Here is a 14,646-nt window from a genome sequence, read left to right as displayed (position 1 = left end):
GTCCTTTGCAGGGACATGGATGAAGCTGGAAGCCATTATCCTCAGCAAACTAACACAGAAACAGAAAACCAAACATCATGTGTTCTCACTTGTAAGTGGGAGCTGAATGATAAGAACACAGACACATGAGTGGCAACAACACACACTGGAACCTGTAGGGGGCAGAGTGGGGGAAGAAAGAGCATCAGGAAGAATAGCTAACGGATGCTGGGCTTAATACCTAGGTGATGGGATGATCTAAGCAGCAAACCACCATGGCACATGTTTACCTATGTAACAAACCTGCACACCCTGCACATGTACCCCTGAAATTAAAATAAGCTGAAGAGAGAAAAAAAAAAAACCTTCAAATAGACACTTGCTAAAATCCTCTATAGAACAACCTATCACAGTACGAAAAAATTTGCCAAAATATTCATCACTGATAGAAACTTTTTTAGCATGGCAAAGGATGTGGCCAGATAATGTCTCATCTGTAACAAAATTAATTTGGAAAAGTTATAAAGATGGGTATGAACTAGAACCATATCCTAAAAGACTCTTTGAGTACATCCAAATGGATTTTATATAACTACTTCATTCTATGTGTGTTATATATAGTAATAATGGTATATTTATTTTCTGGATGAGTGGAAGCACTCCCTTGTCAAAAAGCTAGCACTTAAAATGGCTAAAAAAGGATTTGAGTTTGTGTTTCCCACCAAGGACATTACATCTATCTAATAGTACAGGGACACATTAAGCTGGAATGGTTTTTCATGATTTGAATTATATAAGCTTTGTTTTTTAAATGAATCCTTATTGCTCATATCACTTCAATCCTCTGGAAAAATAGAAAAGGTCTTAATAGAATCAGAAAGTTATACCCATTAGAGATCCCAGAGTTCTCTGAAGGGCTTTCAGAAGCATATAATCTGCAGAAATTGACTGCTAACCCAAAAGTCTCAGAACAAGCAGATAACCACACAAAATAGGCAGCTTCTGCCTAAGACCATTTGAACAAGATTCTTCTGTCACATTCTCTTTAACATACCTTTGTCTGTTATTGTTGGTCATACTCCTCTGTTTACTTGTTTAAGCTTATATATAGTTGTGATTTAGCTATCATATATCTCTTATAACAAATATAAGCTTTACTAGAAATGATCATCAATCTAACTATGTCTTTCTCCCAATCTAGTATAGCCAATCTAAAAAATAACATAAAGGTATGTTACATTAACTTTATCAATAATGGCACCCTTTAGGACAATACATAAGTGAAGAAAAATGTCCTGGAAAAGGAGGATATAAATATTCTTGGCATATAACTGTGACTGTCATGACAACATAAGTGGTAATACATTTGCAATTCAATAAGGTTGATCATCTCCCTTGTCTAGTAACTGGGATCTTTTTCCTTTGTGGAATTCACCACCAAGGTTTTCAGTGCCAACCCTGGACCAAGGTTAATTATTCTGGGGGGCTCCTTGTTAGGCTGTTTTAAAGTTATAATTCCCCAATATCCTCAACTGACTATATATCTTAAAGAGTCCAAAGGGATCAATCCCTTTTTGGAGAGACTCCTGTAGTAGTCCATTCTCATACTGCTATACAGACCTACCGGAGACAGGGTAATTTATACTGAGGCTTAACTGACTCACAGTTCCACAGGATGTACAGTAGGCATGGCTGGGGAGGCCTCAGGCAACTTATAATCACGGTGGAAGGGCAAAGGGGAAGCGAGCACATCTTCACGTGGCAGCAGGAGTGAGCAAGTGAACAAAGAGGTAATACACACTTTTAAACAACCAGATCTTGTGAGAAGTCACTCACTATGACAAGAACAGCAAGGGGGAAAACTGTCCCCATAATCCAATCACCTTCCACCAGGCCCCTCCTCCTCCAACACTGGGAACTACAATTCAACATGAGATTTGGGTGGGGACACAGAGGCAAACCACATCGACTCCTGTGGATAGTGACCTATCCCACAGGAGTTTGACAACCTGAGGAGACCACCAAAAATGTGTTCTCTCACTTTAGCTGACCCAGTAAATAACACAGCCCAAGCCTTGGAGACACAGCAAACAATTTAAATTTTTCATAACCAAGCATCTTCTTAGTCTGTTTCTGCTGCTATAACAAAACAGTTGAGACTGAGTAATTTATAAAGAACAGACATTTCTTTCTTACAGTTTGGGAGGCTGGGAAGTCCAAGATCAAGGTGCTTGCAGATCTGATGTCAAGTGAGGACCCTGTTCCCTGTTTCTAAGATGGCACCTTGTTGCTGTTTCCTCCAGAGGAGCTGAATGCTGTGTCCTCACGTGGTGGAAGGCAGAAAGGCAAAATGGCCCAAGTTAGTTCCCTCCAGCCCTTTAATGAGGCACTACTCCAGTCATGAGGGCAGAGCCCCAAAGGCCCCCCCAGTTAATACCACTTCCCCAGAGGCCCTAAAGGCCCCCCACTTAATACCACCAGAGTAAGAATTAAGTTTCAACATGAATTCTGGAGGGGACACATTCAAACCATAGAACCAAAGTAGTTATAGGTAATAAAATAGCCATGAATTATCTTCTTTTTCCAACCACAGAGGTGTATGCACCAGTGCTAACACTTCATATTGTACCTGGGTTAACAAAATAGTTGTTTGATGTCTGTTGTTCAGTCTCAAATGCTTCTACAGAGCCACTGTCCTAACATATGATAGAGGACCAAAAGGGGGCACAAAGAATAAAATGTTTACATCCTCCCCAAAACAGATTAAGATTGATTGTTTGGAAGCCATGAGAACAAGCAGCTAGTTTTTAACTACTAGTTTTTAACTTGTCCATTAGATCAATGACAACTTTTTTTCTTTCTTTTTCCTTTTTTTTTTTTGAGACAGAGTTTCACTCTGTTGCCCAGGCTGGAGTACAGTGGCGTGATCTTGGCTCACTACAACCTCTACCTCCTGGGTTCAAGCGATTCTTGTGCTTCACCCAAATAGCTGGGACTACAGGTTTGCACCACCACACCTGGCTAATTTTTGTATTTTTGATAGAGACAGGGTTTCACCATGTTGGCCAGGCTGGTCTCAAACTCCTGGCCTCAAGTGATCTGCTTGCCTTGGCCGCCCGAACTGTTGGGATTACAGGCATGAGTCACTGGAACTGGCCAACTTGCCCTTTTGTACCTGCTTTTACAAGCCTGAAAACCAGCAAGAGTCCTTTATTCCTAAAGTCAAACAAACAGAAATGGACCCACTCCATTTAACATGCTTCTGAATGTGAATCAATAAACAATAGTCTCACTTTAGTAACTACACTTCTACAGATGTCAATATGAATTCTATATTCCCAAAAAACCTACATGAGATTAACAGTCTGCTCTGCTCACGGAGGACTATGCCTGAACAACAATTATCCCTTACTATATAGTAAGTGATAAATTTAGCTTTGTTTTTTTCTATCAGATATTGAGTAGTAGGCTCATCAACCTTTGACAGTCTTATATTTGATATTATTTTCAATTTCATTATTGCTTACTTGATTTAGGTCCTGATAATGTCAGCAGCAGCTATGATTACTTGAGTATTAATTAAGTCAGGTATTATGCCATCCATTTACATATGCTAAATCTGGATTACCTAATCCATCACTCAACATCTGAAATAAAAAGATGAAGATGAGCTTATTCCTTAACTATAGTAAGGAAGAGCTATGTTGGTCAGGCATAGTCTCCCTGAGAAGAAGAGACTGCTGCATTCTGTAACTTTTTTAATGACCAAGGAAGCTGTAAATATAATAACTGAAATGCCTTATTTGAGAATAGAGATATTAGTCATTTAAAAGATATGCTGGTAATTACCCAACACAGAAGTGTGTCAGTTTGCAGGACAGTAAAGGAGTCTTTATCATTTTTCACACAATTCTATTTTCAGGGATTATCTACTGCATGTTAGAGTAGGACATTTCATTGAAGCAAAATATCATATCGTTTAGTAGCAATATCATTTAGAACCTTGCTAAAAGCTTTTTCATATACTTATTAGAAAAACAGACAAGAATCATGGAACACCATCTCCTATCATAAAACAAATTAACATAAATTTATTGGGTGGAAAACGCAAAAAGGGACCAAAAATCGGGGTAGCTTTGTACTGATATAATAGTTCATAAAATGATAAACTCAGGTCCAAAATCTTCAGCCCACATCAAAGACTTCATGTTCTTATGACTCTAGAAACAGGCCAGCCCTGGCTGCTGGGCTCGTGGAATCATGGAGTGTAGCTACACATAAAGAAGCTCCCTTGTCAAGGACATCACTTCCTCTGTACCTCAGAATGATACTTCTTGGGCATAGGCCTAAGATTCTGTTTTTTCTCCCATCGATGCAGAACAGATTGGTTGGACATGACATCATGTTTTACATCTTGGTCCTGTTGGAAAGAAAACACACCTAACACTGACTGTTCAAAGCTAACTGCAGCAATCTGCACCTGTTTTGCCTCTACACATGTCATGTATTCATGAAGACAGGTGATTCTAATCTAAAAAGTTTGTGACAGGTATAACTTTGTAAGAAAAAGAAATTAACTGGTTTGCTAGCATTAGTGTAAAGAAACTAAAGATTAACAGAGAGAGTATCAAGATGATGAGAGAACTTTAGTAATTAGAAATCTGAGACGCAACAAACAGAAAATTGCTTAAGACATCCATGTCTTAATCTTACCTTTTCCTGCCACCTGTCTTCCCCAGAAGGCCTCTGCAACCGGTTTTTTGTCAGCTCAAGTTGTAGACCATCAAACCTGTGTTTAAACCAGCGATGGGCTTCTTCCAGGTTAGCTGTTATCTGAACATATAAATATCACCATTAAAAGACACAAAGAAAGAGTTACAAGTTTTTTGTGTATTAGTTGCAGAGATTTTTTACTTAGAAATTAAAAGACTCAAATTCTGACTGCATGTTCTTTGCAACCTATTTGCACAATATACTTAACAATCTATATATGAGAGTAATTTCTGAGGGAGGGGTTAAACAATGCATGCAGACTTGCTGCTTTCCATGCATTTGTTAATGTTTCCTGGATGTGAAGTAATGTAAGAGAGGACCCAGGAGGAAATTAAGAATGAAGGTACCAGATGGCTTTGAAAATGAAAAAATATATGAACTCTTAAGAATGTAGTAGTTCATGGGCCAGGTAGAGTGGTTCACATCTGGAATCACAGCACTTTGGGAGGCCCAGGCTGGTGGATCACCTGAGTCCAGGAGTTCAAGACCAGCTTGGCAACACAGTGGAACCTCATCTCCACCAAAAATTAGCTGTGCATGGTACACCACCATGCCCAGCTACTTGGCTACTTGGGGGGCTCAAGTGGGAGGACCATTTGAGCCTAGGAGGTAGAGGTTGCAGTGAGCCAAGCTTATGCCATGTACTCCAGTCTGGTGACACAGTGAGATCCTGTTTCAAAGAAAGAAAAAAAAAGTATGATTTGAAATACCCCCTAAAAGGCTAATTTAAGTTTAGAATAGAAAAAGCAAATTCACAAATTAGTTAAATAGGGTTTACTTTACTTTTTTAGTTATTGATTGATTGAACAAAGAGCATCCACTTTCATTAGGGTCATGTCAAATAATAATGCATTAAAATCCACACATATGCTGGTTTTTCCTCATATTTAGTAGGGAGATTTGGACTTCAGGTGTAATACTTTAGCATTGTGTTATCTCTCATCTATCATCAGGACACAGACTCTTAATCTAAAAATCACTTCTTTACAATAGAGACTACACTTGGGAAGTTATTGGTTTTTCCCTGTTGCATTCCTGACAACTCTGTTAATGAAGGATTTCACATTGACTTGGGTTGCTTCAGGGTTGTTGTGTTGAAGGGAACGTCTAAGTCTTTACGTCCATGGGTCTGGCTCACCTGTTCTGATTCCACACTGGCTTCTTTCCACTTATTCTCTGTTGCCTCTTTACATTTCTTCAGGTGTCTGATAGTTTCTTCCAATTCCTGAAAATGTAATACAAAGATTTTTATAAACTTCCAACATACCATAAGGAACCAAATGCTTCACTGTTATAATAAATGGGCAACCAAATATGAAAATAGGATGGAGTGCCTTCTAACTTCAGGTGCTACCAACATATGAGATCAAAATTGTGATTTTTAGTTTAACCTATAGTCTACATATCTACATATGTGGATATGATTACACATTTTGATTTTTTATTTATGGATTCTGTGGAGGAAAGTGATTAATATCTCTTTTCAGAACTGGAGAGATACTTCTCATGACAAACCCTATTGAAAGACAAGAGCTCAGTGATCTCTTGAAGTCCCTTTTCAGTGATATAACGTTATGCTTTTTATTCATTTAGGAATACCTAAGAGTCCTGTAACAGCAACAGGTGTATCTGTGCTAGGAGAAGAAACAAGGTGTATAAAGTTCCTGAAAGGCTATGGAATTCAGTTCAGAAGTCTTACTTAGTAACTGATACTTTGCATATGTAAGCCCTAGATGTTCTTTAAAAACTGACGTTACTTTTATTAAACTGAAAATGGAGAACATTTGCCATATTCAAACTACAGTCTTCTTCTTAGATACTATTATTCTAAGGACTTAGCTAAGATAAACAACTTGTAAATATGTGTTGTCTTCTGTAGACTCTAGAAAGTCTAGGTGCAATACTGTTGGGCTTTGGCACATGTCATTTGCTGACAATCCTTAAGTTGAATCTTATGAAACCTTTTACCTGGCACCGATTCTCTAGCTCCTGCCTTATTTTCCGCTCTGCTTCTAGGCACAGCTCTTGCCGTTTATTCCGCACTGAGGCATCATATTGGCTCTTGGCCAACATCTGCATCTCTTTCTGCAGGTTAGTCATTTCACACACAAATCTCTGGATACTCAGAGACTGGAAGGATACAAAGACGGAGACATTTGGTGAACCCCCTCCAAGTCTGAGATTTTGCATGAAAGGTAAACACAGAGTGTATGGAAATCATCTACCTGTTCATAGTTTTTTTTCTGATACTGATCCTTAATTAGCTCCATTTGCTTCAATTCTTTTTCTATTTGCTAAAAGTAAATGGAAAATAACACAAAAAGATGATCAGTGGAAAAACTGGCTTGCTCTTTTTGCCTATAAGATGACAGAAAGAGTCCAATATGAGACCCAAAGTTACCAGTTCCTGCTGAGCTTTCTTTCCCATCTGGCCCACTGATCCCGAAAGAGCAGAGTCCAGTACAATCAACATGGAAGGGACAGATGGGGAACCAGAATGTGACACTGGCAGCAAATGAGAAATCAAACATTTACACAGCAGCGTCTCCACTGAAAAAGTCTCCCCAAAGGCACTGGCTATAATTCCCAGAGAATACGTGGGGCTGGTAGGGTTCTAAAACCTGTCTTCCCCCAGACACCACTGACTGCCTACATCCTCATAGGGTAGCCAGGAAGTGAGAAGAGGTTTCTCATACAACCTTCATCCTTTCTATATTCTGAGCATTATTCGCCTTAGCTGACAAGTGGAGCTTAATTTGGGTCTTTTGATTCTTTATTTTCTCCTTGTTACTTTCTAGTATTTTTTCTAGCTCTGTAAGTTTCTGTCGCAGCTCTCGGTTGGTCCGGGACACTTCCACTGATCTGAAGTTAGCTTCATCAAGGGCTTTCTTCAGCTTAAAACACAAGGGAAAAAATTGAAACATTTTTACTTTCCATCAAGAGAAGCTTACGTACTTTTGTCCTTATATTTTGTTATCTTTGGATTTTCTTTTAAAAAGGAGAGTTAGTGAGGCAATAATAATGTCTGATTAAGCAGATTTATGGAGCAACAGACCAAGTGGTTTTCATAATTTTTATCACTGAAGAACAAACGCTTTCTTGGAATAAAGAATGTAAATGTATATTCATCATTTGCATTTTAAGAGCATGGCTTTGGAGTCGTGCCTCTGTCCAAATATCACCTTCAGCACTTACTAGTTGAATGATCTGGGGCAATTAACTACCTTAAGCCTCCAGTTCATCATCTGAACAGTGTGTGTATAGCCTACTTCACAGAATACAAATAACAATTAAATTAAACTAAGTAAGATCATATAGAGAAAGAAGCAGAGTTTGGCACACAGAATAATTACTCTGCGATTATCATGCTATAAGCTCTTCTCTGTCACTTGCAACCGCATTTCTGAAGAAATGAAAATGAATTATATGGCAGTTTATATAAATATCTGTCAAGTTATTGACTGTCATGGCATATATTTTTATAATTTTGCTTTTTGTTCTCAAGGATTTTAATAAACTTATCTCGTGAAAAAAACTGCATAGTAGTTACTTAAATAATTTTACAGAGTTCCCGTCCTTCTAATATGCCCTTAAACCACTGCCAATCGAAAACTTTAGGAAGACGAGGCAGTTGAGAAGGGAGAAGACAGGAAGGTGGTATTCTCTATGTCTGGTAGCATTTAACACAGCAAAGAGTGAAGTCAAGGATATCTGTACCTTTTCTTTCTACACTAGTTCCTTCTTTTAGATCCTAACTTTACACTACAGTCTTTTATTACTGCCCAACTAACTTCCTGTTAGATATTCCAGTTACCTCAATCACAGGCTTTCTAAAACTGGATAAGTACTAACAACTATCATTGACTTTGTAGTGATTATTATGTTCAGGTAATGTGATAATTTCTTTACAAATGTTTTCCAATTTAATTCTCAAGATAAACTTGAAAAATAGTTGTGATAGTTTCCATTTTATGACTGAGGAAACTGAAACTCAGAAATTAAGTCACTTACTTACACAGTAAATTAACACGTAGCTAATAAGAGGCAGAGCTGGGACTCAGGCAGTGCTCTGTGAGCCCATTGCTGCTGCCAACTTCTCACTGCTGTCACTCCCTCACTGTCACTGATCCTTCTTCAAAGGATTTCATTTTGTAAGTATTCTTTTTTTTTTTTTGAGACGGAGTTGCGCTCTGTAGTCCAGGCTGGAGTGCAGTAGCACGATTATCAGCTCACTGCAAGCTCCGCCTCCCAGGTTCATGCCATTCTCCTGCCTCAGCCTCCCCAGTAGCTGGGACTATAGGCGCCGTCACCATGCCCAGCTAATTTTTTTGTATTTTTAGCAGAAATGGGGTGTCACTGTGTTAGCCAGGATGGTCTCGATCTCCTGACCTCGTGATCCTCCCAAAGTGCTGGGATTACAGGCGTGAGCCACTGAACTCGGCTGTAAGTATTCTTAACAATGATCTCTGACTAAAGGTACATTTCTGCATTTAGCACACCTTTATGTTCCCTAATTCTTCTATAAAAAGAATTTGCTTTTTATAACATTTGTATTTATATAGTGCTTTGCAATTCACAAAATTGTTTTATATACCATTATTTGAGTTTGATTTTGTGAATTGTCTGTCAATTGCAACTACTAAATGTAACAAATTTGGTGAAACATAGACCAGCCATGGCAACCAAGGAATTATTTTAATCCCTCCCTCTCCAGGATACAACATTTAATGTCTGTTTGATAATTTTTTCTTTTCTTTTTTTTTTTTTGGAGACGGAGTCTCCCTCTGTCACCCCGGCTGGAGTGCAGTGGCGCCATCCAGGCTCACTGTAACCTCCACCTCCCAGGTTCAAGCGATTTTTGTGCCTCAGCCTCCTGAATAGCTGGGATTACAGGCAAAAAATCCCAGCTAATTTTTGTATTTTTAGTAGAGATGGAGTTTCACCATGTTAGCCAGGCTGGTCTCAAACTTCTAACCTCAGGTGATCCACCTGCCTCAGCCTCCCAAAGTGCTGGGATTACAGGCATGAGCCGTCTTGCCCTGACTGTTTGATGATTTTTCTATTAAAATGGGCTTTCTGACTTAATTATTTTCTATTTTCAACTGAACTACTTTGCTTGGCCCTAATCATCTAATACTCAAATTAACTGTTATAGTTTTCTTGAGTCTCCATGCCTCCAGTTTCTACTTCATTATCCTCTGTTGTTACATTAACCTTCCTAAACTTATGCTTCTATCATACCACCCCCTGCTCAGAAACCCATAGTGCTCCATTTCTACCTGAGTTCACATCCAACATTTCTATAACTAAGGCCATCCATCAGGTGGTCTCATTTAAGCTAACACTCTTTCTCTAACATTTCCCAAAGTCTCTGCTCTTATCAACAAAGGTTACCTTTCATCTGCTTGCATGTCCTGTTCATTTTTGTAAGTAAGCTTGGCCTGTGCTGTTTTGTAAGGTGTCCAATCCTGCCATCTCTGCTAGTCTCAATCCTGTACTCTCATTAAGCTTCCCTTCTTCTATCAACCAAATGGCCTAAAATAAACTTTCTCTTACTTTGAATTCCTTCAAAGTTGTACACAGCCTCTGCTCCCCAAGAAAGTTCTCTGATGTTTTCCCTATTTGTCTCATGTCCAGAGTGGAGATCCCAAACAAGGGTCATTTGGCACACACTAGGGCATGGACCATATCTTCTACTGTTTTCTGTGTCTCTCAGGACATGGTAGATGCAGAATAGATGCCAGTTAAGTCAAATGAGAAGACAGATGATTTCTCTTCTGTCTATCACATGGCAGTCTCCTTATTCCTCTATCCCTCTTGCCTATCACTCTGTGATGGAAAATCTCCCACCAAGGCCCACCTTTGCTGGGCAGAGAATTATGTCAGAAACTTTTTTCTTGTGTGCTGCTTTACAGAGAGGTCTTAATTACATCTGGCCTGCTGATCAAAGGGGGACGAGAAGAGTCAAAGGCCAACTGCAGCCATTCTCTGAAATCCTAGAGCTGCTTTTCCTCCTAAGAGGCATTCACCAAGAGAGAAACTTTCCTCATGACTCCATACCTCAGCCACTTCCCGTTGTGCCACTTTCTTTGTAGTTTCTCTCTCAGTTTGAAACTGCTTTCTTAGAGCTTCTATGCGTTCAGCATGCAATTCTGCTTCCACTTTGGACTCTTCAGTCATCCGGTCTCTGTTTTGAAGAAGAGAGGTGATAAGTCACCTTTAGAAATCATTTTAGGAGGTAAGAAAGTTGTGGAGGGGAGTGTGCAACTCTCCAAAAGGTATGTGACTTATAAGCAAGCAGCCTATCAGTAGCCTGGTGAACCTAATTTGGAGTTCACTAACAGAAGAAAAAAGAAGTGAACTTACCTGTAGCATGAAAGAACATTAATTCTACGTAAAAATCATCAAACAGGCCGGGCAAGGTGGCTCATGCCTGTAAATCCAGCACTTTGGGAGGATGAGGCAGGTGGATCACCTGAGGTCAGAAGTTTGAGACCAGCCTGGCCAACATGATGAAACTCCACCTCTACTAAAAATACAAAAATTAGCTGGGCATGGTGGCGGGTGCCTGTAATCCCAGCTATTTAGGAGGCTGAGGCACAATTAACTCATTTTACCAACCAAATGAGTAAAAAACTCACATCAAAGAAAAATACTGGAGGAAGCAGAAATACTTTGAGAGATACTTGCTTTTATCTTTTCTCTTGCCTTTGTCTTTTCAAACAAAATCATTATTTTAGCAAAGTGACTAAGACTACGGGTTTTGGAGTCAGCCTGCTGCTGTCTGGATTGTAATCTCAGCTCTAGTAAGATGATGTCTTTTTGCTAGCAGCTATTTACTACTCAAGTTTTAACTTGTAATAATTTTGTTTCCTTATCTTTAAACTGAGAGCCTTAAATTAGATCAGCATTCCTAACTTGAACTCCTTGGTCAAGACCCATGATTAATCTTCTGAGGATGCTGGAATTCCCGGAAATAATATGCAAAATGTGTGTGTGTGTGAGGGATTGTAGTTGAGTCCATAGCTTCTGATTTTTAAAAGGATAAGTGACTCCAAAAAGGACTAAATGGATTTAAGCAATTACTAGGCTTCTTCCAGCTTTAACACTCTCTGATCCAGCTGATAATGACTTACTGTATGATTACTCTTGAGTTACTGGTTCTTTCTCAAAGGATAGGAGGAGCCTGCCCTGTCATGAAATCATCTTCATTTTCCCCCTCTCTCCTCCTGATCATCTCTTGCTCTTATTTGTATAAAATATCCATGTTCTCCATGTGTCTCTAAAAGCACATCTACTAATGGATTCAGTTTCTCCAGTTGGCAGCATTCAGTGACTTGGGTCTATACATGAGACTTGCAGGTGGTAACTTCAACTGTCTCTCCAGTACCCCGGCAGGAATGTATCAATACACTTTGGTACATCACATCTAAAAAGTTGCTGACACCTGTCCTCAAGGCACAGCATAAAGGGATGGAGATCCTGAAGTCACTGGATATAATTGTGGTTATTTCTTACATTCCCACACTCCTCCTCATACCCACCTCAATCTGAAAAATGAGCAAAAAATTCATGGAGATATAGAAAGGGAACAAAACCATCATTTTTACAGTGCTGTATTTTGATTTTCTTATAACTTTCTAAATTGCCTTTAAATTTATTGTGCTTATATCGAAATGATTAAGACTATAAGTTTTGGAGTCAGCCTGCTGCTGCCTGGATCCTAATCCCAGCTCTAGTAAGATGATGTCTGACCTTGAGTATGGTACACTACCTCCCCCTGCTTGTTTCCTTATCTTCAAAATGGGAATAATAACAGTAACCACCATCATGGGGGTAATAGTTTGTACTAAAGGAAATAATGCATGTGAAGTCTTTAGCATATTACCCAACATATCATGAGCATGTGACAGATGTTAACTACTGTCATCATCTAGCTCTAAAAATTCAAATTCTAAATTTTAGATTTTTTAATTAAATTCTTTATTAACTTTAAATTTTAAAATTTCTCTTAAGTCTCTACCTCTGCCCTGAGCCCCCACATAGCACTTCAACTTCAACTCTTACTTTCTTCTTCTTTTTACTGTGGTAAGAACATTTAATATGAGGTCTACCCTCTTCACAAATTTTAAGCATACAATATAGTGTTGTTAATTATAGCCCTATGTTATACAGTAGATCTCTAGAATGTATTCATCTTGCTCTTTTTTTTCTAAGGAAAATCGCAGACCATCTACCAATCAGCCTCCTCAACAGTCTTCTGAAGACTCACCCAGCTTCTGCTTCCCTCTAGTCCCAAAGGAAGAAATATGCAATCTCATCTTTAAAGATAACCCTTCCGCTTCTACTCCCTCTTTCTCCAGTTCGATCGAGTTCTTTCCCGTAATCTTTAATCATGGTCCAGTTCCTCCCATTCCAAAAACAGGACAGCAACAGAATGACTTTTCTTCATGTTATACTCTTGAGCTGCTATCTGACCTTCTTTATCTTCACCATTGTCCTCCTTGCCTGCCTTTCCTCATCAATCACTTACTCCTTGTGATCTTCTATATCTACAGAAACTGGCCATCTGGAAGATGATTGGTAGATACCTGTTGCAAAACCCAGTGGCTTCCTCTCTGGACTCTTTGTGCAGCATCTGACTCACTTGTGTTTGACTTTGGTGATACTACATTCTACTGATTCTTTCCTTACCTCCACTAAATGCTCCTTCTCTGGATCCTTCTGTGGCCTCTGTTCGCCTTCTACCTGAAATGCAGCACATCTCCAAGTTCTGACCTTAGTTCTCTCTATATACTTTTCCCATGGCAGTCTAACCCACACCAAAGCTTTAGCGTTTATCTTTTTATGTTTTTGAGATGGAGTCTCACTCTGTCACCCAGGCTGGAGTGCAGTGGCATGATCTCGGCTCACTGCAACCTCTGCCTCCCAGGTTCAAGCGATTCCCCTGCCTTAGCCTCCCAAGTAGCTGGGACTACAGGCATGCACCACCACACCCAGGTTTGTATTTTTAGTAGAGAGGGGGTTTCATCATGTTGGCCAGGATGGTCTCGATCTCCTGACCTCGTGATCCACCCACCTCGGCCTCCCAAAGTGTTTCATCGTGTTAGCCAGGATGGTCTCGATCTCCTGACCTCGTGATCCACCCACCTCGGCCTCCCAAAGTACTGGGATTACAGGTGTGAGCCACCGTGCCTGGCGTTTAGCTTTTATCTTTATGGAGATGAATTCCAAATAGTAGCCTCTTCTTAGAACTAAGCCTACAGTTCTAAGTCTAAATTAAATAACTGTACCTAAAACCCAACAAGTTCTCCAAAACCTGCTCTGTCTTCCTAACCCTGTGCACTGATAAATACAGTTCTGCATATGATTTCAGGAGGTTCAAAGATCTCAAGTAAAGCATGATTCATCTTTGATGAAAATACAAACTATTATCATAAGCAGTGGCATAAAGGTAAATCCTGAAGCAAATGCTGCAAGGAGACCTCTAACTCTCACCTCATACTTTTCCTGTAAATGACCTAATTATATTTTTTTCTCCTTTGGTTTTGTTTGTTTGTTTTAAGCAGTAGTGGCAGGGACTACATTTTATAGTCACTAAATAATTTTCAGGCTTTGAAACAATTACTAGCTGTCTAAATCATAATCACCTAAACTGACATTGGAGAGTTTTAAATGCTGCTGCCAACAACTACATAAACACAATATGGAACGGTCTTAAGGCAGTAACATTTCAGCTGAATGTAAAATTTGCAGAGATTATATATCTGGAAAATACCATCTCTGCTGTAGCTTATACCTCTTTCCTGTATCAACATGCTCACTAATTGAAAAGAATAAGTATCTAGGCTGAGAACAGTGGCTCATGCCTGTAATTCCAGCACTTTGGGAGGT

At 39.4% G+C, this 14,646-nt stretch overlaps 1 protein-coding gene across 1 annotated transcript in view; it reads right to left on the bottom strand.

Moving 5' to 3' along the window:
• Nucleotides 1–4,045: 4,045 nt before the first annotated feature.
• Nucleotides 4,046–14,646, bottom strand: part of CCDC150 (coiled-coil domain containing 150) — a 95,208-nt gene continuing 84,607 nt past the window's right edge. Inside the window, exons 22-28 of the mRNA XM_011952062.1 lie at nt 10,813–10,939; nt 7,452–7,646; nt 6,978–7,046; nt 6,721–6,882; nt 5,891–5,977; nt 4,693–4,812; nt 4,046–4,399 (exon numbers count right to left, since the gene is read on the bottom strand). Of these exons, the coding sequence (XP_011807452.1) occupies nt 4,283–4,399; nt 4,693–4,812; nt 5,891–5,977; nt 6,721–6,882; nt 6,978–7,046; nt 7,452–7,646; nt 10,813–10,939 (877 nt within the window). The 3' untranslated portion in view covers nt 4,046–4,282. The remainder of the gene's footprint in view (nt 4,400–4,692; nt 4,813–5,890; nt 5,978–6,720; nt 6,883–6,977; nt 7,047–7,451; nt 7,647–10,812; nt 10,940–14,646) is intronic.

The sequence above is a fragment of the Colobus angolensis genome, unplaced genomic scaffold (genome assembly GCF_000951035.1).
Source record: "Colobus angolensis palliatus isolate OR3802 unplaced genomic scaffold, Cang.pa_1.0 Scaffold330, whole genome shotgun sequence".
NCBI lineage: Eukaryota > Metazoa > Chordata > Mammalia > Primates > Cercopithecidae > Colobus > Colobus angolensis.
The sequence above is the reverse complement of the archived record's forward strand: the minus strand, read 5'-3'. Positions and strand labels throughout refer to the sequence as shown.